This window comes from Hippopotamus amphibius, chromosome 13, assembly GCF_030028045.1.
Source record: "Hippopotamus amphibius kiboko isolate mHipAmp2 chromosome 13, mHipAmp2.hap2, whole genome shotgun sequence".
NCBI lineage: Eukaryota > Metazoa > Chordata > Mammalia > Artiodactyla > Hippopotamidae > Hippopotamus > Hippopotamus amphibius.
Window position 1 is genome coordinate 76,498,113 of NC_080198.1, and position 27,094 is coordinate 76,525,206.

The 27,094-nt window shown below is 41.1% G+C and overlaps 1 protein-coding gene across 3 annotated transcripts in view; it reads left to right on the forward strand.

Moving 5' to 3' along the window:
- Positions 1–27,094, forward strand: part of LOC130834747 (cGMP-specific 3',5'-cyclic phosphodiesterase) — a 112,471-nt gene that overhangs the window by 71,191 nt on the left and 14,186 nt on the right. For all 3 annotated transcript variants that reach the window (XR_009048750.1, XM_057705470.1, XM_057705469.1), the window contains exons 11-16: positions 5,230–5,376; positions 10,033–10,158; positions 11,710–11,804; positions 20,215–20,302; positions 24,485–24,585; positions 26,232–26,309. Coding sequence is in view for 2 of the 3 variants with exons in the window: in XM_057705470.1 (XP_057561453.1) it covers positions 5,230–5,376; positions 10,033–10,158; positions 11,710–11,804; positions 20,215–20,302; positions 24,485–24,585; positions 26,232–26,309 (635 nt within the window). In the remaining variant the exon portion in view is untranslated. The remainder of the gene's footprint in view (positions 1–5,229; positions 5,377–10,032; positions 10,159–11,709; positions 11,805–20,214; positions 20,303–24,484; positions 24,586–26,231; positions 26,310–27,094) is intronic.

Genomic DNA, 27,094 nt, shown 5'->3' on the forward strand with positions numbered 1-27,094 from the left:
AAACAAGACTAGGAGGCAACCCTCAGAATGGGAGAAAATAGTTGCCTATGAAACAACGGACAAAGGATTAACCTCCAAAATATACAAGCAGCTCATGCAGCTTAATACCAAAAAAGCAAATAACCCAATCCACAAATGGGCAGAAGACCTAAATAGACATTTCTCCAAAGAAGACATACAGATGGCCAACAAACACATGAAAAGATGCTCAACATCACTAATCATCAGAGAAATGCAAGTCAAGGCCACAATGAGGTATCACCTCACACAGATCAGAATGGCCATCATCACAAAAGCTGGAAACAACAAATGTTGGAGAAGGTGTGGAGAAAAGGGAACTCTCCTGCACTGTTGGTGGGAATGTAAGTTGGTACAGCCACTATGGAAAACAATTTGGAGGTTCCTTAAAAAACTACAAATAGAACTATCATATGATCCAGTAATCCCACTACTGGGCATATACCCAAAGAAAACCATAATCCCAAAAGAAACTTGTACCATAATGTTTATTGCAGCACTATTTACAATAGCCAGGACATGGAAGCACCCTAAATGCCCATCAACAGATGAATGGATAAAGAAGATGTGGCATATATATACAGTGGAATATTACTCAGCTATAAAAAGGGATGAGATGGAGCTATATGTCATGAGGTGGATAGACCTAGAGTCTGTCATACAGAGTGAAGTAAGTCAGAAAGAGAAGGACAAATATTGTATGCTAACTCACATATACGGAATCTAAAAATGGTACTGATGAACTCAGTGACAAGAACAAGGATGCAGATGCAGAGAATGGACTGGAGAACTCGAGGTTTGGGAGGGGGCAGGGGGTGAAGGGGAAGCTGAGATGAAGTGAGAGAGTAGCACAGACATATATATACTACCAACTGTAAAGTAGATAGCCAGTGGGAAGCTGTTGTATAACAAAGGGAGTTCAACTCGAGGATGGAAGATGCCTTAGAGGAGTGGGACGGGGAGGGTGGCGGGGACTTGAGGGAGGGTGGGGGGGGGAGTCGAGGGAGGGAGGGAATACGGGGATATGTGTATAAAAACAGATGATTGAACCTGGTGTACCCCCCAAAAAATAAAAAATAATAAAAATAAAAAATAAAAATAAAAACAGATGGTTGATCTTGGTGTACCCCCCAAAAAATAATAAATAAATAAAATTAAAAAAAAAAAAAAAAAAGCATAGTGTGACCATAGCAGCTAAGCAGCACCATCTATTTACTTTAAACGGTGAGAGAGTCAGAGATGGAGCTTGGGCCTGTACGGGAAGGTCACTGGCAAGATTTAGATCCCGCTCACAGGGTGGCCTTGGGTTCCAGAGTGAGAAGGCAGTAAGAGATCCTGGAGTCCTGTGGACACAGAGATAAATTAAACCTTAGAGACAATCTGATCTAACCCCCTCATTGTACAGGTGAGAAAATAGGCAGAGGTCACACATCTTGTTCAGGGTGACAAAGTCAGTGGGACATCAGGACCAGAACCCTTAATAGCAAACATTCCTTTACCATGTGCTTCACCTTCCTTTCAAGTTTCTCTTTTTATGATCGCCACCTAATGCCAAAATGCAAATGTGGTAGCTGATCTAGGATATTGCTGGCTGGTGATCAGTTTTATTTAGTGCCTTATCAGTCAGATGGTATTCAGAACAACTGGTTTTGATTAATGATCACTGAGCAATTGAAGTATTTTTATAACTATGAATACTGCTTTCTTTAACCCAGTCCAGTCCTATTCCCAAAGATATGTCCAGTTCCACCCTTAGTGAATGTCACTTCCAGACTTGGTGTTTTTTCTTTTTTTAAAAAAAATTTTGCAAGAATGGTGAAAAGGGATCAAAAACAGTCATTAAAAAGGGATATAAATGTAGAATTTCCTCTAAAGAGTCACAAGAGGTGACTAGTTTATTAGAGCGGCGGATACAATTTAAAAACTCAAAGAAAAATGACTTTATACTAGCAAACTGTTTGCCAGGTTGAATCTTTAGCTCAGGGAGCTCTGTATATTTTTTTTTACATTCCATATTTGGTTAATTGGACACAAAATAGAACTCCCAACCCTAGAAGGGCTTAACTGTATTCAGATGAATCACTAAAATATCTAATTGCTAGTGCCTGAGAATTCACAGGCACTGTGCTCTCATGTGGGGGAATAAGCAGTATTGTGCCGTATTAGATGGTATCATAGTTCCAGAAGTTTTGAATTGGCTTATTCAACCATAATACATATACACATTTATAGCACCTTATTGCTTTACAGAATCTATAAAATATGTTGTTTCTGTTTGTCTTCAACATCATGGTGCAATGTTATATTATCCTCTAAAGAAAATCAAAGTCAGAAATCTCACTTTGCGAGTTCTAACAAGTCAAACTATCACTGAAAGGAGAAGCTGTGAAAATCCAGAATTATGTATATATAACCTCTCAGAAATACCACATACTTTTTCCCCTGCTGTTAGTAAGATGTAGAATATCTTGTTTTATAAAATGGTACGTTAGAATGACAGGCAATATGTTTTACTTAAAAACCCCCTTTATCCCAAGCCCTTTCAGGGTAGACGGAAAGTTGAATTCTCTTGCGATGGTCAGAGAAGCAGTTTACGTGAGCTTTAAGTGAAGTGTGACTCTCGTGGCTTATTAGCAACGGATCCCAAGAATTCTAAACCCCTGTATCACTGACCACAGGGTTCCGAAGGAAGATGTCTGCACATCCCTCCTAGGTCAGCTCAGAAAGGTTGAGTTCTGGTGTGGCGTGGCTCAACAAGCAGAAGAAAAGAGTCTTTGCTCTCAGGAGAGAGCAGTCGGGAATTAGTGTATATTGGAGTGAGACACAAGCCATGCTGGCTGTCTTTATCCCGTACTGTTTAGAATATCCTTTGTGGAAAGAAAGAAAGAAAACTTCCTGCTGCAAGAATAATGATGCCCTAAGGAACAAACGTCTGTTCTCTTGTGCGATGTTTAAGGAAAGCAGCTGTTATCTGCTTTGAGTTAAAAGGTGGGCCTGCTCCCACCTGCACACTGCCGAGTTCCCCTAGAGTTGTCTGCTTCGTCTCTGATGGTGGAGGCTGCTGTAAACAACGCCGCCCTGTATCTAAACATCTTCAGTCCTCCTCTCCTCCCCTCGTTCAGCCCAGGCATCAGCCTGTGGAATTGACCAGACAGAATGCATGTTTTCTCATGAATTTGGGGCTTGGGGAAAGAGTCTTAGTTTGGAGTATGAAGAGGGTGACCTTCTTTTAAAGTCTGAACACGTCTGGTATATGTGAGGAGAATGTGATGGTCAGGGAGCAGAGAGTGTGCACCTGCCCTCAGGCTGGCAGGAGAAAGTTCTAGATTGCTCCGTAAGGTTTTATTATTTTTTGACCTTTGTACTTCACAAAAGATGGAGGGAACGCAGAGAAGTGATATGCCAGATACTCAGAAGAAACTTAAGGGGTTTGGAGGGAGTCGAGGAAAACACGTGAGAAAGAACCTGGTTTTCTTCCCTCCGCCCCACACCAAGTTACAGCCTCTTTTCATCAAGTGAATCCCAGCCAGATCTGGCTAAGGCTTCCCTAAAGTGCTGGCAGAGTAAATAGTTGCGGGGGTGGAGGAGTGGGGGTTTTGTAAGTTCTCATGCTGGCGGGGACCCCGCAGGAGCTCTAGGAGAAAAGCCTGACAGCTTTGCTCAGTCTGAGGGAGCCGGGGGCCTCGGCCGTGGCCAGTGTTGCTTCATGGGAATTGGGGCTCAGTGTGGCCTGATTTTTCAGGAGACACCAGAAATCCTGTTTTTGTTAAAATTTCCCATTTTTTAAAATAATATAACAAATTTGATCATTTCTAAAAATATTCAGTACCAACAAAACAGACTGGAATGCATTTGCCAGGTCTGCTAGTTTTCTAACTCAAGTTAATGGTTAAAACCAGAACTCATAACTCATATTAAGTAAAGGGAATGAGATTTTTTCCCTCCTATTTATTTAATAATATTCATATTAACAAAAATCAAAACTCTATCCATCAGCAGTTATAATGGATACAGAGATGTGTGAGCTACGGTTCTACCTATGGATCCCAGTGTAGTTAGGAGACAGAAAAACAGAAAATGACATTAGAGTGAACTTTGTGTAATTAAACAGGTATTCCCAAGGTGGGCTTAGCTCTGAAAGGCATTTAACTCTGATTTGCATGGGAACTGTGTCTTAAAGAAGTCCTTTAGTTAAAGAGAGGAGGAGAAGCAGGAGGTAAAAGGAACATTGATTTTTAAAAAAAGAGCAAGGTCGGGCTTCCTAGGTGGCGCAGTGGTTGGGAATCTGCCTGCCAATGTAGAGGACATGAGTTCAATCCCTGCTCCAGGAAGATCCCACATGCCGCGGAGCAACTAAGCCCGTGCGCCAAAAAAAAAAAAAAAAAAAAAAGAGCAAGGTATATTTAAAGAAACTGCAAGTGTTTACTACAATTAAATGATTAACAGATCAAAACCAAGGATGTTAATTAAAAAAATGGTTAATCCTCCAAAAAACAAAACCAGTTTCTCAACCCATCCCAGACCACCTCAGTCAGAATCACTGGGTATTTTTAATAGGCGCCCTAGGGGATTCTTACCGTCAGGCTGGGGTGGAGTATGCTCGGTGGGTCTCTAGAGAAGAGACTGTCAGATCTGCGAGCAGCACAGCCTGCCTGCTTTGGAAGCCAGGCTCCAGTCCTTACCTGGCTGGGCTGCCATGGATAGGGAAGTGTTCCTCCTTGCTCATGTTGCTATACTTGAGAAATGGAACTAGAGCATCCATTTCATAAGGGTGTCTTGAGAATGAAACAGAAAATGTTTACACCATTATCATTTTCCTGCTCCTCACTTGATTCTCAGCCCACAGCAATGGGACAGATCCAGAATAATTACTCAGTAAATATCTGTGGAAAGAACAACACTGAGGAGGTTATAAAGGGACTGGATCACTGGAGTCCTTAGTTCTGCCTACTGTCCTGGGTACAGTTACCCTCTCTCCCCAACCTGGCCTGCCTGGAACCATATTAGTTACCTGCAGCTATCTCACTTAAAAAAAAGAAAAAAAACCAGGAGTAACTTCTATATTAAAAAATTTCTAGTGTATGACATTAAAAGAAAAAAAAAAATAAATACAATGTGCTATTTCCCCATAGCAAAGCAAGAACACTTTGTGAATCACTGCTGCTTTGATTAACAGCTTTATTTCATTTTCTTCTTCTCCCCTTACCAAAGGCTGCTGTGGTACCATCTGCCCAGACCCTTAAAATCACTGACTTCAGCTTCAGTGACTTTGAGCTGTCTGACCTGGAAACAGCACTGTGCACCATCCGGATGTTCACTGACCTCAACCTTGTGCAGAACTTCCAGATGAAACACGAGGTAGGAACGCAGTGACGTCCTCTGGAAAATGTGTGTGTGTGTGTGTGTGTGTGTGTGTGTGTAAGAGAGTTTTTAATGCTCGTATGGAATAAGGATTTTTAAGTTTCAGAAATTCATATATTGTCCCCTCTTGCATACCTGGGGTGTTTAAAGAAAAATTATCAACCATTAAAAAGACATGTATTGGGTTCCCACATGTATCAAGCACCAGGTTAAAGAATGGGGGAGAGGATTCCCAACAGTGAGAGCAGGGTGTGCAAAGGCAGGATGACAGAAAGAGGGGGCTGGAGGCGTGGAGCACTGGTGGAGGCGGCTAGAGAAGCAACTGGAGAGGAAGGTGAGAGGCAGATCGTGTAGAACCTCGTACACTCTTCAGAGGAATTTGGATTTTACCCTGAAAACAATGGTGAGTCACTGAGGAATTTTAAGCAGGGAAGTAACATGACCTGACTGTGGAGGTTATGATAACATAGTAGAAAGAAGGACCAACACAGAGTGAACTTCTCTGGAAATGAGGGAGTGAAGGGGTGGATGTGAAGCCAAGCTCTTGGTTCAAACAGGGTCACCCATATGGTGTGAAGATGAAAACTGATTTTAACCCCGCTGAGTACCTTACTCACTGCTCAGAAAATAGCAAGACTGGAATCGATACCTTCTAATACCAGTTGGGAGCTATCAGGGAATTCTGTTCTGTTTCATAGTGGCTACATATATTGCATCAAAGAATAAGGGAGAATAGAAAGTTCTATTTGGAAAAAAAATTCAGTAATTTGCCTTTAAAGCTATTATTTTCTGGTCAGTTGAACGTCTGGTCCCCTCGTACAGATTTCCTATCTGGAAATGTAAATACCTTGAAGGCCTCCACTCTCCAGTAATCCATTCATTCATAAAATGAAAATGTATTAAAAATAAACAGTGTGCTCTGCACTGTGCTAAGTACACATTTCAGTGATGAGTTGTCCCTGATCTCAAAGCCTCATTGAAGCATGGAAACTGAGGGCTCATGTAGCTAAGGTTAATACAGTGTTATTTCTGGTACTACTGGGGGCAAAGTCTAGTTCTTTCTTTAATTTAACCAAAGCTTATATTACTCTTGGGTGAAAACAAAGAACAACTGTCTGTACACTCTTCTCTAGTAATACTTAACTCCTATTAGAGTGTGTTGATTAAGGGATATATCATTTAATTATTTCAAGAAGCTCTCAAGAAGGGTTCTGTGGTTATTATTGCCCCTGTTTTACAAATGAAGAAATCGACATGATGGAGTAGAAAAAGGATTTTGAGTCATAGCTCTGCTAGTGATTAGCTCTAATTTCTTTGGGCAGTTAATCTCTCACATTCTCAGTGTTGTAACCTGTCATTTGGGAATAATGGTATGACTTCCCCTGTGGGAGTCCTGTGAGGATTACACACGTGTCTGTGTGACTGTCTGTCTGTGTGCGTGTGTGTGTGTGCACTGGTGTATTTTGCTTCATACACTGGTGTAGATTACAGTACATGTCAGGTATCCCTTCCTTAGAACAAATTTGACCGTGGTTATGTCACCCTATCAGATTTCTCTACTGCAGGTTATAGGGCTCATTTTTAAAACACCTTTCCTATTAATGGAGTGAAGATCTCATTGAGAGACAGAAGTCCTAAATGTGAATCTCAGTTCTGCTTCCTCCTAGTCGTAGGACTTATCAACCTAGATAGCGACGCATCCCTTTCCATTCTTGAGATCTCCCATACTTTACACTAGTGATGATTCTGTTGAAAGGGCCTGGCCAGAACAGGAATATGAGCCTTGTACCTATTTATGAAATTCTTATATAAGTTGATTTATTTCTTATTTCTTAAAAACATAAGCTTTTAGATAGCATTTGCGTGTTGGGTATGAAGATAGTCGCTTAGAATTTCTTTTACAGCCGTTATTTCTACCTTTCCATGAATGTTTGTCCATTAGGCAGACATTTATCCTCAGTGTCTCATTCATCTACTCTCCTTTTCTACTCTACTTCTCTTTGAAGCACTACGATTCTAATTCCAGCCAACATCAACTTGAACATTGCTGTTATTCTGGTTGGCCTCCCTGCCTTAGTGACTCTGCTGTTTTGTTTATTTCAGATACTATTGTCACTGTACATTTCAGATATAATTTTAGGATGATAAAATTAAAAAGGTACTGCTAGAGGGCATGTTAGCATCGTGAAGCGCCCTAACAAAAGATATTTCCTGCTGAAAGAGATGTCAGATCTTCATGTCTCTGCTTGGCCTCCAAATCTCCAGTTACTCTCCTATAGTTCCTGCTGATCTCTGAAGCAGATTCTTCAGTTCTACTCTGACAAATCTGCATGCGCTGTGCCAGTGTGCCTTTACCTCTGTCTCTTACATGTCATTCCTCTCCTGAATGGATAGGACGGCTCCACTTCCAAGTTGGCTCCACTCTGTGCCACAACATACTTTTCTCTTCCTCAGAGCCGGACTCAAAAACCTCTGGTCCTGGGAGAACCCTAAGCTTGACTTCATGCCACGTGGAATGCTGTTGACAGTTTATGCATTTGTGCTGTCATTTTTATGTGAATTTATCTATTTCCTTTATATGTGCGCTCTTGTTATGTTCGCTACTGATTGAAATCCTTGAAGGCAGGAGCTGAGTTGTGTTCTCTCTCTTTGCTTTCTCCCATAGCATCTTAAGGGTGCCGCACAGGACTTAGGAAGCCTTTGTAGTTGCTGGAGACTGATTCACGGCATTGAGCAGGCTCCCTAGGGTCTTCCAAACTGCACGTGATTATTCGGTAGTCCTGTAGAAAAGACTATACTACAGATTCAAACACGTCACGCATATCCACCAAGCATTTAGCAAATCTGACCATAATTCTCCTAAATGCTATTAAGAACATTGGATAATGGAATCCAAAACTGTACCTGAATCTAGTTACTAATTAGGTTACCCAGTTCAATAGGCCCGTTTCAACAGAAGCAGTATAGGGAGTTCCCTGGTGGTCTGGGGGTTAGGACTTGGCGCTTTCGCTGTCAAGGCCAGGTTCAGTCCCTGGTCAGGGAACTAAGATCCCACAAGCCACTCAGTGTGGCTGAAGAAGAAGAACAGAGTAGTCCATCAGGAGCCAGTTTTCATAAGAGTCATTTTGGTCATTATTTCACGTTATGTGCTATAAGTGCCTATTTAATTATATCTACAGATTTATTATTAGTAAAGAGATATGTCCATAGGTTAAATTTCTGGGCTTTCCTGCTTATTTTCCTCGACTCTTTAATTAATCACCAGTAATTTTCTATAACACTTCACTGTAGAGTTTCTAAACATATCAAAGAAAGTTAACAGCTCTTATTTAAAATTCTCCTAATAAGATGAATCTGTCATCTTCAGGGTCGCCTTTGTTCAGAAATGGTCATGCTGCACTGTACGTCAGGATAGCACGTCAATCTTAGGCATACAGAAATCCGCTGGGAAATATGGTTACTCAGGGGTGAAAGAGCTAGGGGACATTCAGGTTCTTTTTATCAGAATTCCCTGTGAACTGCATCATAGAACAGGAACAGAGAGACCTGAAAAGAAAAGGGAGGATATGAAAGCATTGATTTTTCTGCCAAATCCTCTATAAGCAATTTCTACCAACAAAGAAGAAACTGTTTTTGGCCTACTTTTGCAGCCAATCAAACTGTGTTGAATATTGCTAAAGCAACATTCTTTTCCCTGGTACTTTTTCCATTCCCCAGGGCAGTGCCCTTTGTGTTTGAAATATCTCCAGTGATATGCATAGGCAGAAGCACATATTTATTTTTAGAGATCCCCCAAAGTGTAGTAAATCACTCAGAATTGAAGAGAGGCAGACTCTGATGCTAATGCAAACACAAAATTGTCATGCTTAGGGCCCGTGAGTCCCTGGGGATTTTACTGAAGACGCCACTTAGGAGTTGAATTAAACCCAGCTTGTGAGATTTTTTTGAGCAGTCTATCCTTTTTCCCTCCATCTTTTAAAATATATGTATTAAACACACACACACCAGGGCTTTATGTTGCAAATATTATTTTTTGTTAATTACTTCTTGGTAACCAAGCAGTAACTCTGCCTGAATATTTAGGCATAGTTTAAAAAGGGACAAAGATTGGGACTTGGAGCTCCAGTTTGTCCTTGGACGTGTGCCCCAGTCCATCGCCAGAGCCTCCCACAGATACCTTTGCAGACACACAAAACGGAAGTATGAGAAGAACTGGAGAGTGGCTGCTCACATGGCTTCCTAAGACTGAATTCGTGCACATGTGACTGTGTATTTGGACTCTCCTAATTGATGACACATGGACATAATATCTCTTAAAATGCTACTCTGTGCCCCACCCATGACGAAAATACCTTTCTTAGAGCTGTCTTGCATTTTACATCTGATTTAGGTAGCATGGTGGTTTGCCTGCTGGGCTCTGGAGTCAAACTGCTGAGATTTGAATTTTGGCCCCACCCTTTCCACGCACCGTGACCTTGGGCTAACTAACCTCTGTAAATGTCAGTTTCCTCATCTGTAAAATGATCAGAATAGTAGTGCCTCCCTCAGACTCCTGGGGGTTAGATGTAAATGCTTTGTACAGTGCATGAAGATTAATAAATGTGTGATAAACGTTAGCAGTTATTTTTACTACTTATGCTTTATTTCCTAAAGGTTCTTTGCAAGTGGATTTTAAGTGTTAAGAAGAACTATCGGAAGAATGTTGCCTATCATAATTGGAGACATGCCTTTAATACAGCTCAGTGCATGTTTGCTGCACTAAAAGCAGGCAAAATTCAGGTACTTCTTAGAGCCATTTATATATTTAAGACATTTTGTTGCTTTACAGCATATTCTTTCAAGTGTTTTTTAATGTGCACTAATGATGATTGAGAATAATGTTTATTGCCACTCACAAAATAAATTACATTTTGTTAATTAAGGAAGACTAGTATGGCAAAATAATTCCTAATTTGCTTTCATGTATGATATATATGGCATATTTTAAAAAATCTTTAAAATATCTTCATGTTAAACTTTATAGTCTTTGGGCAAGTAAATACTTCCTTCGGAGGAAAATGCTACAGTATAAGAAAAAGTATCAAATTTCTCATGGTCACATTCAACCTGCTCCATAGTAGAATTCCTCAAAAACCACTCAGGTCCAGAACTTTGCTCCATACGTGAGTCCGGGGTCTCTTACAGCATTTTCTCCAGAGCACTCTGTTAATTTTATAAGTACTGTTTCATGGATAAGGTTCTGACTTCATATACATTGACCAGAGACTGTTTACAAGGAAAGTCAATGCAGAAAACTTTCAAGTAATTCATTCCTTTCCAGGCCAAATTTTTCATATCTCTGTCCTTAGATTCTAACTTCAGTGGGAATCGACTAGTTATTCTAGGTAAGCGATTCCAGGCATCCAGTATAAAGCTGTTTTTAATTCAGAGCTTCCGTGCTCTTTTTTTATTTAATAAATTCTAAAAAATGTTATTCTGTGTCTCTACTTTCATAGGGTGCACATTTTAGCTGGCTAGAGCTAAAAAAGTGATTATAGTCCAAGAAGCTGTATCAAATACCATAGTAGTATTTTCTTGCCATAGCAAGCATTTATAAGAAGCAGGGTGAACTTATTTCGGGGTATGGGATGGTCACAAGGACTATACCACTGAAGTCTATCCTTGCTTTTTATGAAGAATAACAAAATGGTGATTTCTGTGTATGTTGTAGACATATTATATAGAATGTTGAGAGTTCCAGCAGAATAGAGCTGAGAATAACTTCACCTTGTGTTTTTTTTACTAATGAAGGAGAACAGTAATGTAGATAATACTAACGGCAGGTATTAAAAAATAACCTGTATTTGGTCTTGGAATATACTGTGCAAGATTCATGCCTAATCCTCTTTTTTTCTATTGTTTGCTAATAGTCACATTGTCTGTGCTCCTGATAGGAGAGAGTGAAGGATACATCAACTGATAGCAGAGAGTGATGGCAGCAGAATCTGCAGGGAACTGAAAAAGTCAGAGAGAAAACACTTATTTAAAGTTTATTTGCATTATCCCACATATATGTAGATAATTAAGAGTTTAAAATATTGATTATAAGTGGACAACTTATTGATTATTTGAGGCATTTGAACTTTTTCTGTTGCTAATGATAATCCCATTCAGAAAACAAATCCCTGCAGAATAGGATTCTAGCGTGAGTCCCTTGTGATTAGAAAGAAGCACATACATAAAGCACTAAGGAAAGAAAGAAAAACACGTGATTGGTGGAAAGAGGTAGTCCACTGCGCTTTACCAAATTGTTCATTTTCCTTCTTTTCTCTGCTGTCTTTGGTCGTGCAGAACAGGCTGACCGACCTGGAGATACTCGCACTGCTGATAGCTGCCTTAAGCCACGACCTGGATCACCGCGGTGTGAATAACTCTTACATACAGCGGTAAGGCATTTGCCCCAGCAATAGAAGAGCTTGTTTCTTTTAAATTGTAGGGCTGTCTTTTTAAAAGTAAAAGCCACAGTGTAATTTGATGGTACAAAATTTCAGTTGGTCAAGGTCCCATAACATACTCTGGTTTTATTTACGGGAAATGGAAAAAATAATGCAAATCCAATATTGTGTTGTTCACATCTCTGGCTCGAAGTTCAAAAACTATTTACGTTGAGAATCGTATTTCGTTAGGTAATTACCAAGCATTTTGCTTTAGTTTATGTACACCCAGCTTAAGAGCGTCACTGGAAAACTATTAAGACTAGGTCAGAAAAGGTAGAATTTCATTCTGGAATAAAAGATAATATTGGAGAAGTGCTTAGCTCAACCCTAAGTGCTTAGTAAGTGCCGCCTAGTAAGAGGCTTCTGGCCTCAGTAAAGCCATTGGAGTACAGTGTTGGAGAATTTGGGTTTTGATGTCAGACTTGGATTCAGATCCTACCTCTGCCACAGCGTTCCTGTGTGACCGCGGGCAGGGGCGCTCATCTCCCTGCACCTCCAGGTCCTGGTGTGTGAAGTCGAGATAACAGCATTCCCACCCCATAAGGTTAACCTAAGTTTTATGACATGACACACATCACTACCAGGTGGGATGGCTGGCACGTACTTAAGTGGGAAATTAATCTTAGCAGCAGACGCTAGGGATGGTCCTGTCATCCTCAGGAGCCTACTTTTTGGCTGATTTTGAGAGTAAGATACTCACTCTTCAGACAAGTTTTTCAGGCTCCCTTCTGGACCATGCTTAAGTAACATTTGCAGTGACAAATGAGATTATAAAGGAGATACCACTTTCCATCCGATTTTTGAGCCACTGTGACATTTTTATTTTCTTGCAGCAAGTGAGTTGAAAGGCGTACATTTTAATGCCGAAATCCCTTACTACTGAGCATTTTTTAAGGTATGCAAGTGATTCAACTAATGCATAGATCGCTGTAGGAAATTCCTGATGTCTGATATCTTGAGGGAATGTCAGAAAACTCTCTAATCACATTCCCTTTATCTAAATACAGTAAACGGAAAACTTCATGTAAAAAGAATTGTCGCGATGTAGCAACCGTGTCCTCTGCTGAACTTGCTGGGAAAAGAGAGCAAGCTCTTGCCTGACTATTAGAGGCTTGCTGTCTCCCCTTTAAAACCTAACAAATGTTAGAAGGAGGAGACTGGGTGACATGTCCTTTGTCCTCTGTGCTTTGTCATGTGATTGTGGTCCTGAGCTTCATGCTGACACAGGAGTAATTATGAAAGGAAACAAAGACGTGAGAAGGTTTACAGCACAAGTCAAGCATAGCCTGAGGATCAGAGCCAGCGGTGCTGCCTTCTCGTCCTATCTCAGCACTGAACATCATATCTCCAGGATGTGGACTATTAGTGTATGGATTGCCATACTGCCTTGTCTCGGAGTGAAAGCTATTTTTTCCTTTGTTTATTTAAAAATAATTACCCTGAAAAACATCTGGAGAAACGTCATCCTCTCTTGTAAAAAAAAAAAAAAGTCCTGGGAAAAAGTCAGACTACACAATCTTACTTTCACATACACCACAAAGCAGACTTCCACCAAGTAATAATAACTTTTAAAAAAGATTAAAGGAGTTTCAAAGATATTTATTTTTTCCTACATCTTTGTGGTTTGAGTAGAGGAAACCAAGAATTTTCCAGGGATGTTTCTTTTTTTTTTTCTTTCCTTAGTGATAAACGAGTGATACTTCCAGTAGGATTTTCTTAACCAGGGGACTCTTTGGAGACTAACAGCATCAGAAACATTTCCACATAAAGAATTAACTTCTAAAAAGGTATACTGTGTCCAGACCTCATCAGATATTCAAACACTCTGTAAAGAAAACCAAAATAATAAAAGAAGGCACAGAAATAAAAGTAATACATCAAAAAGAGAAAAATGTGGTAGCAAAATTAGAAACTGACCTTCTATCATTTGTTCTTCCTGAACATCTTTTCAGAAAATTAATTTGAGGGCTTCCTAGGTGGTGCAGTGGTTAAGAATCCGCCTGCCAATGCAGGGGACATGGGTTCGATCCCTGCTCCAGGAAGATCCCATGTGCCGTGGAGCAACTAAGCCCGTGCGCCACAACTGTTGAGCCTGTGCTTTAGAGCCCATGAGCCACAACTATTGAGCCCATGTGCTGCAGCTACTGAAGCCCACGGGCCTAGAGCCTGTGCTCCGCAACAAGAGAAGCCACGGCAATGAGGAGCCCACGCACCACAACGAAGAGTAGCCCCCACTCACCGCAACTAAAGAAAGCCCGTGCACAGCAAAAAAAAAAAAGACCCAACACAGCCAATAAAATAAATAAATAAATAAATTTATAGAAAAAGAAAGAAAATATTCTTAAAAAAAAAAGAAAAGAAAATTAATTTGAAGTAAGATATTCCTTATTTAGGAAACTGTTTTGTCATTATCTGATTCTTTGATTCCTTCCTGGCTTAGGAAGACTGCCGTTATGAGGAGCCCTACAAGTGTGCCAGTGAAATATTTGGGGGAAGAGTTCACTGCTTGTGCTTTCTTCTCCCACGTGGGTGGATGAAGGAAAGAGTGATCCCAGATAGGTACCGAATAATTCTTTTAAAAATTGGCAGTCATAGGAACAAAATGGCTGAAGTGCAGACATCTGCCTGTGTAGAGAAATTTCCCCACATTAGGCCTGCAGTCAATATAAGAGGACTGTTGTAGATGCATTTATTTGGTTAGATTCAAGACTGGTGTTTTATAAATATAAATGTAGTGAAATTATGCTACATTTTAGGCAAATGGATAATGTGCCTAAAACTGGGGCCTGGTACTTTGCTAGGCAGAAGGAGACCTGTAGAAGTATAAAATTTGGTTCCTGATATCAAGGAATTTTCATAGTCTCATGAAACAATGGTGATTAATGCCAGAAACTACCTAGGAAGTTGTGTTGTTTAATAACATGGGCTGTAAGTGTTCAGCTTGACCATGATCAGTGGAGCCCATCTTTACTGTGAATGGAGGAAGCGGGACTGAAACCGGATCTTTGAAGTGGGTAGCATTTGGAGAGGAAGATGCTTCCAGAAACACCACGAGGTGGGCATTTTCATGGAACAGTGATGGTGGCTGGTCTGAATAGTCAGAAGGCTCACTGACTAGGGATGAAAAGTAAGAAGACCTTTCCAAGGGAGAGCTAGAAAACCAAGCTATGCATTTTATATTCAGTATAGTGAAGAGACAAGGAGGCAGTGCAGCGGGTAATGAAGGCATTGTTTAGGAGTAAAAATCTGAAAGTAAGGTACGAGGTAAATGGGTAATAATTAGAGCCACAGAGTTCAGCCAGAAAACTGTCAAGGGGTCAGCCGGGTGTATGTGAACATCACATATTAGCTAGAGGAAGAAAGAGACTGAAGGAGAAAGTTGTTTAAATATTGAACAGCTAGTTATATGCAGGAAGGAAGAGGAAAATCATGACTCTGGGTCCACGAAACTAACAGTGATGGTGCCACTGATGACAGTGAAAGAGCCAGGAAGTGTGTATGCACGTGTGTCCTTAGGGAGGGAGGATAGAGGGGAGAGGAGTTTTGGCAGTGAGGAGAAAGTAATAACTAGGATGGTGGGTAGAAGAGGTAAAATGACCAAATGAATGTTTTTTTCAAGATTAGAGATTCAGCAAAATCAGAATAAAATATTTCCTGGTGACCACAATCAGATCATGTATGCCTGTCCTGCACCACAGTCCTCTCTGCTCTGTGACAGAGGAACAGGAGTGAGCTGAAGTCATGAACGGGCACAGTAGGAAGCGGGTCAGCAGGTTCCGAGGGACTTACGAGAGCAGTAAAGACAGCACAGGAATCACAATTTGTGAACTTCAAACTGAGCAGAGTCTATTTTAGCCAGGAATGAGTTCATCCTTGGTAAGGTCAGAGAGCTGGAGAGCCTGGAGATCTGAATGTGAATAAAGTGCAAGTTCAGTTAGTCCTAATGTCAGTAGCTAATAATAATAATAATAATAGAAGCTAACACTTAATATAGCTCTTATCCCTTGGCATTTGGAACTCCTTCTAGCACTTTATATATATACATAAGTTCAGCTGGTCCTTAGACCACCACGCAGGGGCTGTGTTGGTTATGGGGCCTGGGTGCAAATTCGAATCCCGACTCCTCCTCTCACCATGTGTCTTCGGGCAGGTCATTTAACCTCACTCCGTATGTTTCCTTCTCTGTCGTAGAATAGTGAGAGTACCTGTCTCACAGGGTTTCTTGTAAGGATTAAGGAGTATGAATAGGTGCAAAGTCCCTGGAACAGCACCTGGCACAGATGACATGCTCAGCAAGTTTTAGCTATTTTCACAGGGGGATACTATTAAGGACAGATAGGAGTTGAAGATCTTACTTTTTTTCCCAGGGAGGGACAGAGAATAGCAAAGAGACCAAGCCCGGAAGCAGCTAGGAGCTGTGGAACAAAGAAGGGATTATCTATTGTTGATGTGAAAAAAGACAATCATCAGAGTCAAGGAGGTCAAAGAACTGGGGTCACAAGGTCAAATGAATCATCAACTTGAATATCTGTGGTCACAGAAAATAAGAACATACAATAACCCCTGTCTGATGGAAGGCAATAGTGATGATTTGGGGAGAAACTGTGAAGTTAAGATTTAAATGGGTTGACATGGGTTACAAAGAGCAGCTAAGACATTTGGGCCCAGAGCAATATATATGGATGAGAAGCCAGATTAAGGACGGTTGTTAGAGTCAGTGAAAAGGAATACTGTGCTGGGTTGGCTGTGTTTTTCTCACAGAACTTTCATTTCCTATTGATTTCTAAGGCTCTGTGTTTCTGGGACATTGGTCTGATTTCTGCACCGGCATCCTTATGCCACTCTTGGAGAGGGACCAACAGCTGCAGGACAAAAGGAGATGCAGGGAGGGCGCTAGCCCATGACTGCTCACTGACACTGGTTTGGGAATAACCCGCCACAGGAGTGGTTTCATGGGTGCTTGTGACATGCCCGCCAATAAAGAGGCAACGTAGCCTTGTGTTTGAAAGAGTGAGAAAGTAACAGGATATAGAATACACTGGTTTCCACGAATATCTTTGTAAACAGGAAACTTGGGGAATTTGTCACCCTTTCATTGACTCATAAATCTATATTTTTAGAAAGTAAGTAAAGGCAAACACATAATCCGCATTCATCTATCTCACAAATCAAGAATTCTCTCTAACGTGAAACCGTCCTTTCTGCATTGTCTAAAAATGTAACGTGAGTTCGAAGTTTTAAACATGTTTGTGTTCTATCTGCCTAATGGTGTTTCTAGGCGGGCTTCTGACTAGGTCCGTGAGTGGATCCTGTGTGCAGGGTGCTGTGCGCCACGAGCCCATGTGATGCGGGGAAGAGGCTGTGTGTCCGTCGCAGCCCTGCAGTTTATGTTGACTTTGAACAAGTTCAGATAATCTCTCTGAACCTTTGATCGTCTAAAAAACAAATGCTAAAATGCCAGTTTTAGAGGTCTCAGCCTGGGTCACCCTGGGGGCACAGCCTGAGACAAAAGCTGGCGTGAGTGTAGCTTATTAGTGAGTGCAATCCCACGGAGCAGGAAGGCAGGCCTGGAGTGGGAAACAGAGAAGAAGGGAAAGCCCGGAGAAGGACGAGGTGTCCAGCTGTCCACCCATACAGGCAGCTGGTGCTCAGTCCCACCAGGTGCTTTTGAGAAGACTTATGACGTGAGACCCAGAACTGCTCGCCAAATGGACAGAGACGGTAGGGGAGGGGCAGCTCTCCACGGGCTTCCATACCCCACTGGTCCCCGGCGACCTCCAGAGGCCAGCGAAACTCCCCACCCTCCAGGCTGAGCAAGCATGAGCGCAGAGAGCGTTGCTGTGGGCAGAAGTGAGGGGTAACCCAGGTGGGCCAGGGCAGGGCGCCCTCTGACGGGCTCCTCGTGCAGTTTGTTAGAGCAGGCGTGAAGCTGGAAACCGCATCAGTGGCTGCAGTGTGCGGTGGGACTGAGGATGTGGATGTGGTGAGCTCAAGTGTCCTATACAGCAGCGGGCCCCGGCCATGTGGGCGCCAGGGACCGGTTTCACGGAAGACCGTTTTTCCGTGGACTTGGGGTGAGGGTGGGGTGGGGGTTCAGGCGGTAATGCGAGCGATGGGGGCGGCTTGCTTCGCTCGCTCACCCGCCACTCACCTCCTGCTGTGCGGCCCGGTTCCTGACAGGCTGTGGACAGGTACCCGTCCACGGCCCAGGGGTGAGGGACCCCTGCGACACAGGATTGCTGTAAAAATTAAGTGTAAACTGCTTAGCACAGTCCCAGACATGTTATAGGCTCTCAGTGAACAGTCATTGGTAGATGCGTTTTCCCTAATGATAACACACTCAAAAGGAATACAGTCTAACAGGGTAATAGACTTATAAACACCTAGCAGAATAAAACTGATACTAAACTAATACTGGATGTGCTTGGATTTCCTATATAAACAAAAATAACAGATACTCTAGAAGCTTTTCCTTTTCTAAGCGAAGGGAATGAGGAAGGCTGCAGTGGTTGTATTGAAGTTAACTTGAGTGTATCTAGCCTGAGAGATGAGGAAACACTGTTGCCAGAGTAGAGACTATAGAATACCTGCGGGATTTGGAGGGAGATCACCGATTCAGTTCATGCCAGGCCCTCTCTTATTCCATGCCATGTCCCTGGAGCATCTCATCTACTCCCATGGCTTGGATTTCCAAGCATGTTGATGTGATCCAAATCTCTCTCTCTAGCCCAGATATTTATACCTACTTGGTTGTAACTCAGGCACCTTAAAATCAATAGATCTAACACTCAGCTAGTCCGTCTTCCCCTCCTTCATTCCCCATCCCTAATCATCTTCTCCCTTTTTTCCAGTGTCAGTAAGTGACAAGGCAGAAGCCTAGCCTCCGTACTTCCCCCCTTCATCTCCCTCATCCCCACTAGTTCCCAACATCAGGATTCATTACCAACTCCTAACCAATATACCTCCTAAACAGCTCTCTTTATTTGGGATTCTACCACTCTAGTCTCTTAGCTGGGTTACTAGAACAGTTTCCCACTAGTCTCCTAGCTAAATCCCAGTAGTCTCCATTCATCTCCAGTCTTGGTTCCAGCAAATTTATCTTTTCTTACAAATCCACTCATTTTAGTGCATCCATTGACTTCCCATTGTCCAGTGATAAGCACAGTATCTGACCCGTGGTACAACTCACTAAATACAGAAGGAGCAAAGAAGACAAGGCAGGAGCTACTTTTACAAAACATGGCAGTCTGAGAGTCAGCGGTATGGGTGGTGGGCTACACACTAGGCATAGATGAGATTACCCGTTGTCTTATCTTTGTTTCCATTTTACTGTTTTTGTTTTCCCTTAAGCTTCTCTCACTCCCAACTCATTTTTTCTTGTGTTACATTTCTTGTCCTGGGTAGCTTCTCCATCTTCAACAAATTAAATGCAAAGTAAAATAATGATTCATGTAGTAGTAGGAAGGAATAACAAATCAATTGCATTATCTAACACTTGTTTCGTGCTTTACAATTTGTAAACCCCTGTCCTATTAATTCAAGAAACACTTTCAGGAAGTATAACTTTTTCATTTAAAGAAATAGCAGTGGAAATGGTGCTTTATATTCACATGTGAAGGGTCATGAGAAATAGGAGGGGGAGGGCTTTGTTTGTCATGCTTTAGAACTTGATTTGTGAATGTCTGTTACACATTATGAACTATAATATTCCTCCCCCCTTGCGTCACTCAGCCAGTGGTCTTTACTGCTCTCCCCAAGTTCAGTTTCGCGCACTACCAGGTTGCCCTGCACTGAAATGACTCAGCTGTCTCCTTCCTTCCTCCAGAGGGGGATATGCATCCACGGTCCCCCTTTTCCTTGCTTCCCATCACTCACACCTCAGCTAATTCCACCTGAGTCGACTCTTTTCTTATATACAGGCACGCATAGGGATGCTGACCTTCAGCCTTATTTCAGGAGAAAGGCTTGCATGGAGATTTATTTCAGGTTTTATATTAATTGCACTTTTGAAATTGAAAAATATTATTGGTAAAGCTGTTTCAGAGACTTTTTCATGTGTAGAGAAAGTAATCCTGTGTCCTTATTCCTTCTACCATTTTAATAAATATCAAAACCAATGAAATTGTTCATAATTTGAATGCAGCAGTTAACAGTGTGTTTGAAAACAGTCTGACTCTTTATATGTATTTCCCAGAGATTACCTCACTCTTCTTAGCAAAAGGAGAGAGAATTGTTAGTTGGATTAATTTTTATGGAGTAGCCGCTTTTTCAGTTAACCAATAATAAGAAATTGATAACTGATATATTGGGGAAATTGATAATTTTCTTAACCTTTTTTTTCTTTCTTCAACAAACTCAGAAGTGAACACCCACTTGCTCAGCTCTACTGCCACTCAATCATGGAGCACCATCATTTTGACCAGTGCCTGATGATCCTTAATAGTCCTGTAAGTACCTAATTTATGGTTGTGGAATCTTAAAAGAGAGCTTTATAAATTCAGTTTTATTTTTAAGTTTTGGATTTATTCCCAGCATCATAAATTCTTGAGCATGCTTTATTCCTTTTTGGGTAAGAAAGGCAAAGCCAAAACATCTGAGATCTTCATAGCCTCACTTCTCTAGAAATCAAAACTGTCTAAATCTTGCCTGATAAGGGAAAACTGGTTCCTCACCTCTATTTGGTTATTCCAATTGAGAAACAAACAAAACTGGTATTTTATGGCTCTCAGTTCTGTTTTTGTTTTTGTCAAATGAAGTGGTTCTATGGCTCTCAAAGGTTTTCTTTCATAAGGTAATACCTTCTCTTTTTATTGAAACTTTTGACCACTAACAAACATTTTTGTTAAGGAATAAAGCTATTCAACAGGTTGGCTGAATGAATATTATCAATGTAAGAAAGCATATGATATGCTATGCTAGTCATATTTATGTTAAGGAAAATAAGATTAAAATGGTACACACTAAAACGTTTATAATGGCTGTCTTTGTCTAGTTAATACTTCTTTATTTTCTGATTTTGATTTGTTCATTATTCACATTATCGATTGTATGCATGTATTACCTTTATAATAAAAAAAGAAAAAAAGAAAGTTGTAGACCATTACGTTAGACCAGCACAATGCATGGTATACACTTTTAAAGCAATTTTAACTCCATCTCTTTACATTTGCCCAGCGGCACTAGTTCTTCCCTGAGCCCTAGAAAACTCAGGAGGGCCATGACTTTTGTGGTCACTCTTTTATAAGTAAAAGCCCTCTAGTTACTGCTTTAGGTCCCAAAATATAGCGTACAGTTCTCAATTTAGGAACCAAAAGTCCAGTCCTGTTGTAACAGTCCAGATTTTAGACTTGATTTAGTTTCTGGTTCTCTCTTCCTGTCTTGGTTGGCTTCTTCTTTCTCCACTATTGCTATCTGCTATTTATTTCTTTTCTTTTTTTTTTTTTAACATACAATAAACTGTGTATATTTAGAGTGTGCAATTCGGTATCCCAATCTCCCAAGTCATTCCCCACCCTGGTTGGCTTCTTTCGTCCCTCCCTTATGGCCCTCCTGACTCCTTCCTCACCCCCAAGCCCCCACGTCCTTTGCTACCCCTCCAGACTTGGAGAGTAGGAGAGAAGAGGGGCAAGAACATTCTCAGCAGACTGGTACTGTGATGAGCGTCCCCTCTTTGTGCCTGGTAGGTGTTTAAACCAAGTTCTTTCCTTATGCGTAGTTCCATGATCCTGGCCGGGCATCTTAACTGTGGGGCTTTTCCACTGACGTCCCCTTAATATGAGTGATCGTCTCTGTCCAGTTTATCACCCTATGGCTCCCTCCTCAGCTCCCGGACCTCTGGTTGTTGGCTTTCAGCTCCTTTCTGCTAAGGATCTTTTGCCCTCTTTGTGGTTCTCTTGAACAGGACAGGACTTAAACCGTCCCCATGCCTGCCTCCAATACTCAGAGAAGGCAGGCCATCCTGTACAATAACACCCTCTCCTTCACTGCTCAATCAGAGCGTCGACCCAGCCTGTGTCTTGCTTTTTAGATTTTCCAGACAGGAATCAGACACAGGTGCACTGTAGCCTCTCCCCACCCACCAAACTCCAGGAGGCATACACAGCGACTTCAAGCCACTCTCTCTTAGTGGAGTGAAGGGGAACACAGTTGCTACTCTTGGGGTGGGTGAAGGGATAAGAGTTATGTGGCCAGTTTTGGCACCTCCTTATAAATTCTGCACATGCTTGGTACAGACTGTTTGCCACAGATGTGACTGTTTAATGTGAATTAGTCCATGCATGACTGGGAGGTAGGGGAAGGATGTCAGTAAAAACGTACAAGTTGTACTGTTTCATGCACAAGTTCTCTTGGGTAAGGTGCCAGAATTACGGGAGTTGAATTTCGACCTTCAGCAAGGAAGGAAAACGCCCTCTACTCGGCTCCTGCGTGAGCAGTCCTTTCTGTTCTGTTTTAGGAATATTGAAAATGGGCGCTTGCCCTGAGGCGCGCTCCCTCGCCTTGGACTGCTCTGGGCCCTGGGAGGGAGGTTGCTCTTCCTTCAGCGTCTCCCTTAATACAGCCCCACTGACTCCGCCATCCAATTTCATCTGCGCCGCCTCTGGGCCTCCCCGGACCAGCATTCCCACTCAGTTGTTTTTTGTGCTTCTTTAATGTCCTCAGAGGCAGCCTCCAGACTTGCGAGCCCGGCCTGTCCAAGTCACCTCTGGATGTACCAATTCTTGATTTGGTTTGTCCTCTGGTTATAGAGCTGCATAGGCTTTGAGTGGTCTACCCCAACGCTGTTTTTCCCATAAACTGTGTTATTTTTAGTGTGTGGTTTTTCCGAACCGAGACTTTTCAGGAATGTGTATGTCGAGTTATAGCAGAAACATCTGTACCTTCATTGGAATTTGCTGTCTTTGTCCTTCAGCTCAAACTTCATTTTAATATCCTATTTAGTTTTGAAGAAAATATGCTAACCTTTTTTTAAAAAGTCATATTTTACAGTACTCCTGTCACAGCTCTCTCTGTTATTAGATAACATAACATTATGTAATATATTATTACTTAAAAAGGAATCTGGTTGTATATATGACTGGCCTCACATTAGAAGACCCATCTATATATTCTGTCTTTGTAAGCACCAAATACACAAGAATTTAGAGCCTTTGCTTTTGGAAAGGAAAATAAAAATACACTACCAAAAGACATTTCTACTTTTCCACTTGAAATAATTTTACCTTAAAATAAATAAAAGTATCAGAGGCTATCTTCTGAATAGTTTTGTTTTGCCCAGAGTCTAAAGTGGTTTAATATTTTAAAATGTTTCTTGTGTAATCACAGATTCACTATTTAGATGTATGCCACAATTTCAGCATCTAGTTATCCTCTAACCAATGTTTGACCCCAGCTCAGCAGTTTTCTTTCTTCAGAATAAATCCTTTACCTCCAGACCCTATTTCTAAGCTTCTGGGTTTTTTCTCAGCCCTGAGGTTTAGGAAGCACATCTGACTCAATTTACAGATGTTGTTTTGAGTATATTCTGGGTACCCAAGATATGTCTTATTTAGTTCAAGATTAGAGAGTCACTGTGCTTTAAATTACAGGCAAGAAATAAAAAATGGTTGCGTAGCAAAAACTTAGATAATTTGCACATGGATCAGCCACCTTTGAAATATTCCTTATAGATATTTCAACTCTTGCTCTCTTTATACCACCCATAAGCACACCATTGCTCACAGCCTCCACCCGTCTATATCAGCATGTTCCTGAGGAGTACACGCTGTTCTCAATATGAAGTTACAGTTATATAAATCTGCACCAAAAAGGTCACTGGGGACTTCCTAGGTGGTGCAGTGGTTAAGAATCCACCTGCCAATTCAGGGGACACGGGTTCGATCCCTGCCCCAGGAAGATACCACATGCCACGGAGCAACTAAGCCCATGTGCCACAACTATTGAGCCTGAGCTCTAGAGCCTGTGAGCCACAACTACTGAGCCCATGTGCTGCAACTACTGAAGCCTGCACACCTAGAGCCCATGCTTTGCAACCAGAGAAGCCACCGCAATGAGGAACCCGCTCACCACAAGAGTAGCCCGCGCAACTAGAGAAAGCCTATGTGCAGCAACAAAGACCCAGTGCACCCAATAAATAAATAAATAAGTAAATAAATTTTAAAAACAGTCACTGGATTTATTACAGAAGCCATAGAGAAATGATTTTTAAAATAATCAATTGTTTACAGTTTCATCACTCTGTTCTTCACATCTGTTAAGATGGCTTTTGATTTTTCAGAGTTTTACTTGCTGTCGGATTATAACAGTTAACCTGCCCAAAGGAAAAAGGTATATCGTTATTACATTTGGGGCTGGACTAAAGCCTAAGGAGTAGAAGAGTTGGAGAAACATGAATACTTTGGCTGATAAGCCATCATGAAACTGTTTTTTCTTATATGACAAGGTGGTGGTGGGGGTGCATAGCAGGGAAACGTTATTTCACGGTATTGACTTTATATAAGCAGGTGTCCTCTATCTTCCTGAGTTCAGAATACTAGGCATGTGTTTATGAGATGTGACTGTTTTTTCCTATTTTGTTCTTATCAGCAGCTTCTCCAGGTGGAGTGCTAATGATGGTTTTCTTTTTTATAAAGGGCAATCAGATTCTCAGTGGCCTCTCCATTGAAGAATATAAGACCACGCTGAAAATAATCAAGCAAGCTATTTTAGCTACAGATCTAGCACTGTACATTAAGTAAGTTTTAAGAAATATCTTGATAAATAGATCTTGGATGTGTTTGCATTGTTTCAAACTTTAAAAATCTACATTGGGATATTTTTAGATTATAAGGAAAATGTCCTGGCAAAGCTGTTTATCAAACTATGGAGCAGTTTCTCAAAGGAAGCCAGAAAAGTCTATTCCTTTAGCTTACTTAATGCTAGAAATTACAGAATACAGAGTTATTTCTGATGTTTGTCTCTGAAATGATGCACAAAGCAAATAACCATCTCAAGTTCATTCCAAGCCAGGTTGACCAATCTAAAGACCTGCTTTTCCTCCTTTCCTTCTCTCACCCAGCTTCTGCCCACTTCACAGTTCCTTTATACTGTCATCCAAGTCTATGTGGGCAGGAAAAGGGGCTGAGTGCCAGAGAAATAAATCTTGTTTCTTTTTACTGGATTTTGGCAGAAGAAGAGTATTAATGCAGAACTTTAATTAGTGAAGTATGCATTAGAGTGTATTAGTGATGTAGGTGTGTTTGCATAATTAAACTGCCTTTCTAAGAGCAAGGAAAGACGTTGTGGCATTTGGGCAAGCATTCGTTTCCCACACAGAGGCCGAGATCTTGGCTGCACGTGTGGGAGAGAGGGGAGTCCGGCAGTCACACTCACGGAATCTCCCCGGAACACGGGCCTCTCTCCGTCTGTACAGGAGAGAACAGACACACAAACAGAACAGACACACAAAGCCACATACCAGATATCCACTGCTATACATCTAAAAGAAACTACATCTAAAAGTCTGTTTCCTTGGATTTTGGAGCACTTTAAAGTTAATTTGGGTAAAAGAAAATATAGTAAATTTCAGTTTATTCAAAATGACTGCAGAATAAAGATTATCAAATTACCAAGAATTTGAAAAGTACCTGTAACCACAAAGACTTTCTGACCTCTCCAGGCCACATGGGTCTCCCCTCTAAATCCTTCTGAAACCTCTTTTCATTGTTGGTACTCAGTCACAGACAGGCAGTTTTGTTCTGTAGGTTTCTCTTATGTCCGTCATGTTTGTCTTGTGTCTTTGACTAGATTTTGAATACTAGGAAAGGGACTCATGTCTTATAATTCTCCCGAGATGCTTAACAGTGTGGAGCACGTTGAGGTATTCACTATACAATGAATGAATATTAGTTTACGTTTTACTTGGTCTTTCTTTGCTTCAGAAGGACTTTCCAACTTTATACTGACATGGAGTAACTATTATGAACATTTTTTACCCTATACCATAATGTATGTGAATGATATATGAAATTAAACTGAAACCATATAGATCTTATTATGCCATACACACAATTTCCTAAATCATTCTTGGCATCAGATTTTTAACTCGTTTCATTTTCTTAAAATCATCTTCAAGAATTGAAACCTCCATTATTTGTGATTTGTAGTTAAAAACAAGGTGCGATTTAATGCTTCAAAGAATGTGATAGAAGAGAGGAAATAAGTTATTCAAGATTTTTAAATGATTTTTTTTTAATGATTTTTATATTGGATTCTAAGATGAGAAAAAACCATTAGAGACTTTTTTCCCTGAAAATTTTACTCCATAAGTCTTTGTAGACCAAAGGGATAAGAGCTTGAGGGACTCATCATAACTGCCAAATATTTTTCTTTATTTTAAAGGAGGAGAGGAGAATTTTTTGAACTTATAAGAAAAAATCAATTCAATTTGGAAGATCCTCATCAAAAGGAGTTGTTTTTGTAAGTAGGATTACTATCCTTAAAGCTGAAGTTCTGCTACCTGATTAATTTTATTGCAGTTGTTTGTTACAATGTGATGATCTTAGAGGCTGTCAGAATTCTTAAGTGTTGTACAAAGGGGTGAATATGAATATTTACTTGAAAAAGAAATGCATTTGCAAATTCAAGTGAACCCAGAAGGACCTTTAAAATGTGGTAGAGTATCCGTACAAGGCTATAGGGTTCCCTTGTTCATACTCACAATTCTTTGGAATGAAAGACCTGCAAATTGCATCCTAAAGATCCTAGGAACAAGAACATGGCTGTGGAGTGTTGACTTCTCTTATGGGATGGCAGAGTAGCAATGGCAGAACTTCAGGGTTTCTGTTTTTCCTCACCTGCTCCCCTCTCCCTCCCCCCCATCCTTTGCTACTACTGTCGCTGCCTTGGCCATGACAAGAACTGGATCAATAAAAAAGAGATGTATCAATAATAAAGAAAAGACAGAGGTGGCAATACTAAGGATAGTACTCTATTAACAATTTTATAACCAGCGTTTCTTTAATAGATTCGTATTACTTTACATGCAAAGCTGCAGATTATAAGGGAACACACAAAGGCCCAGCTGTCTGTTCTGTGGAGCCACGCTTCACGTAAGAGTCTGAGCATGTTATTTAGAAAAGTGCCTTAGAAAAGTACAGACACACTGCTGTGATTCGTGAACAGTTTTTCTCAATAACAAAAATGTAATCCGACCTCAGTTGCAAGCCTGTGCCACAGTTTTCACTGCGCCACTCTCCTAACTT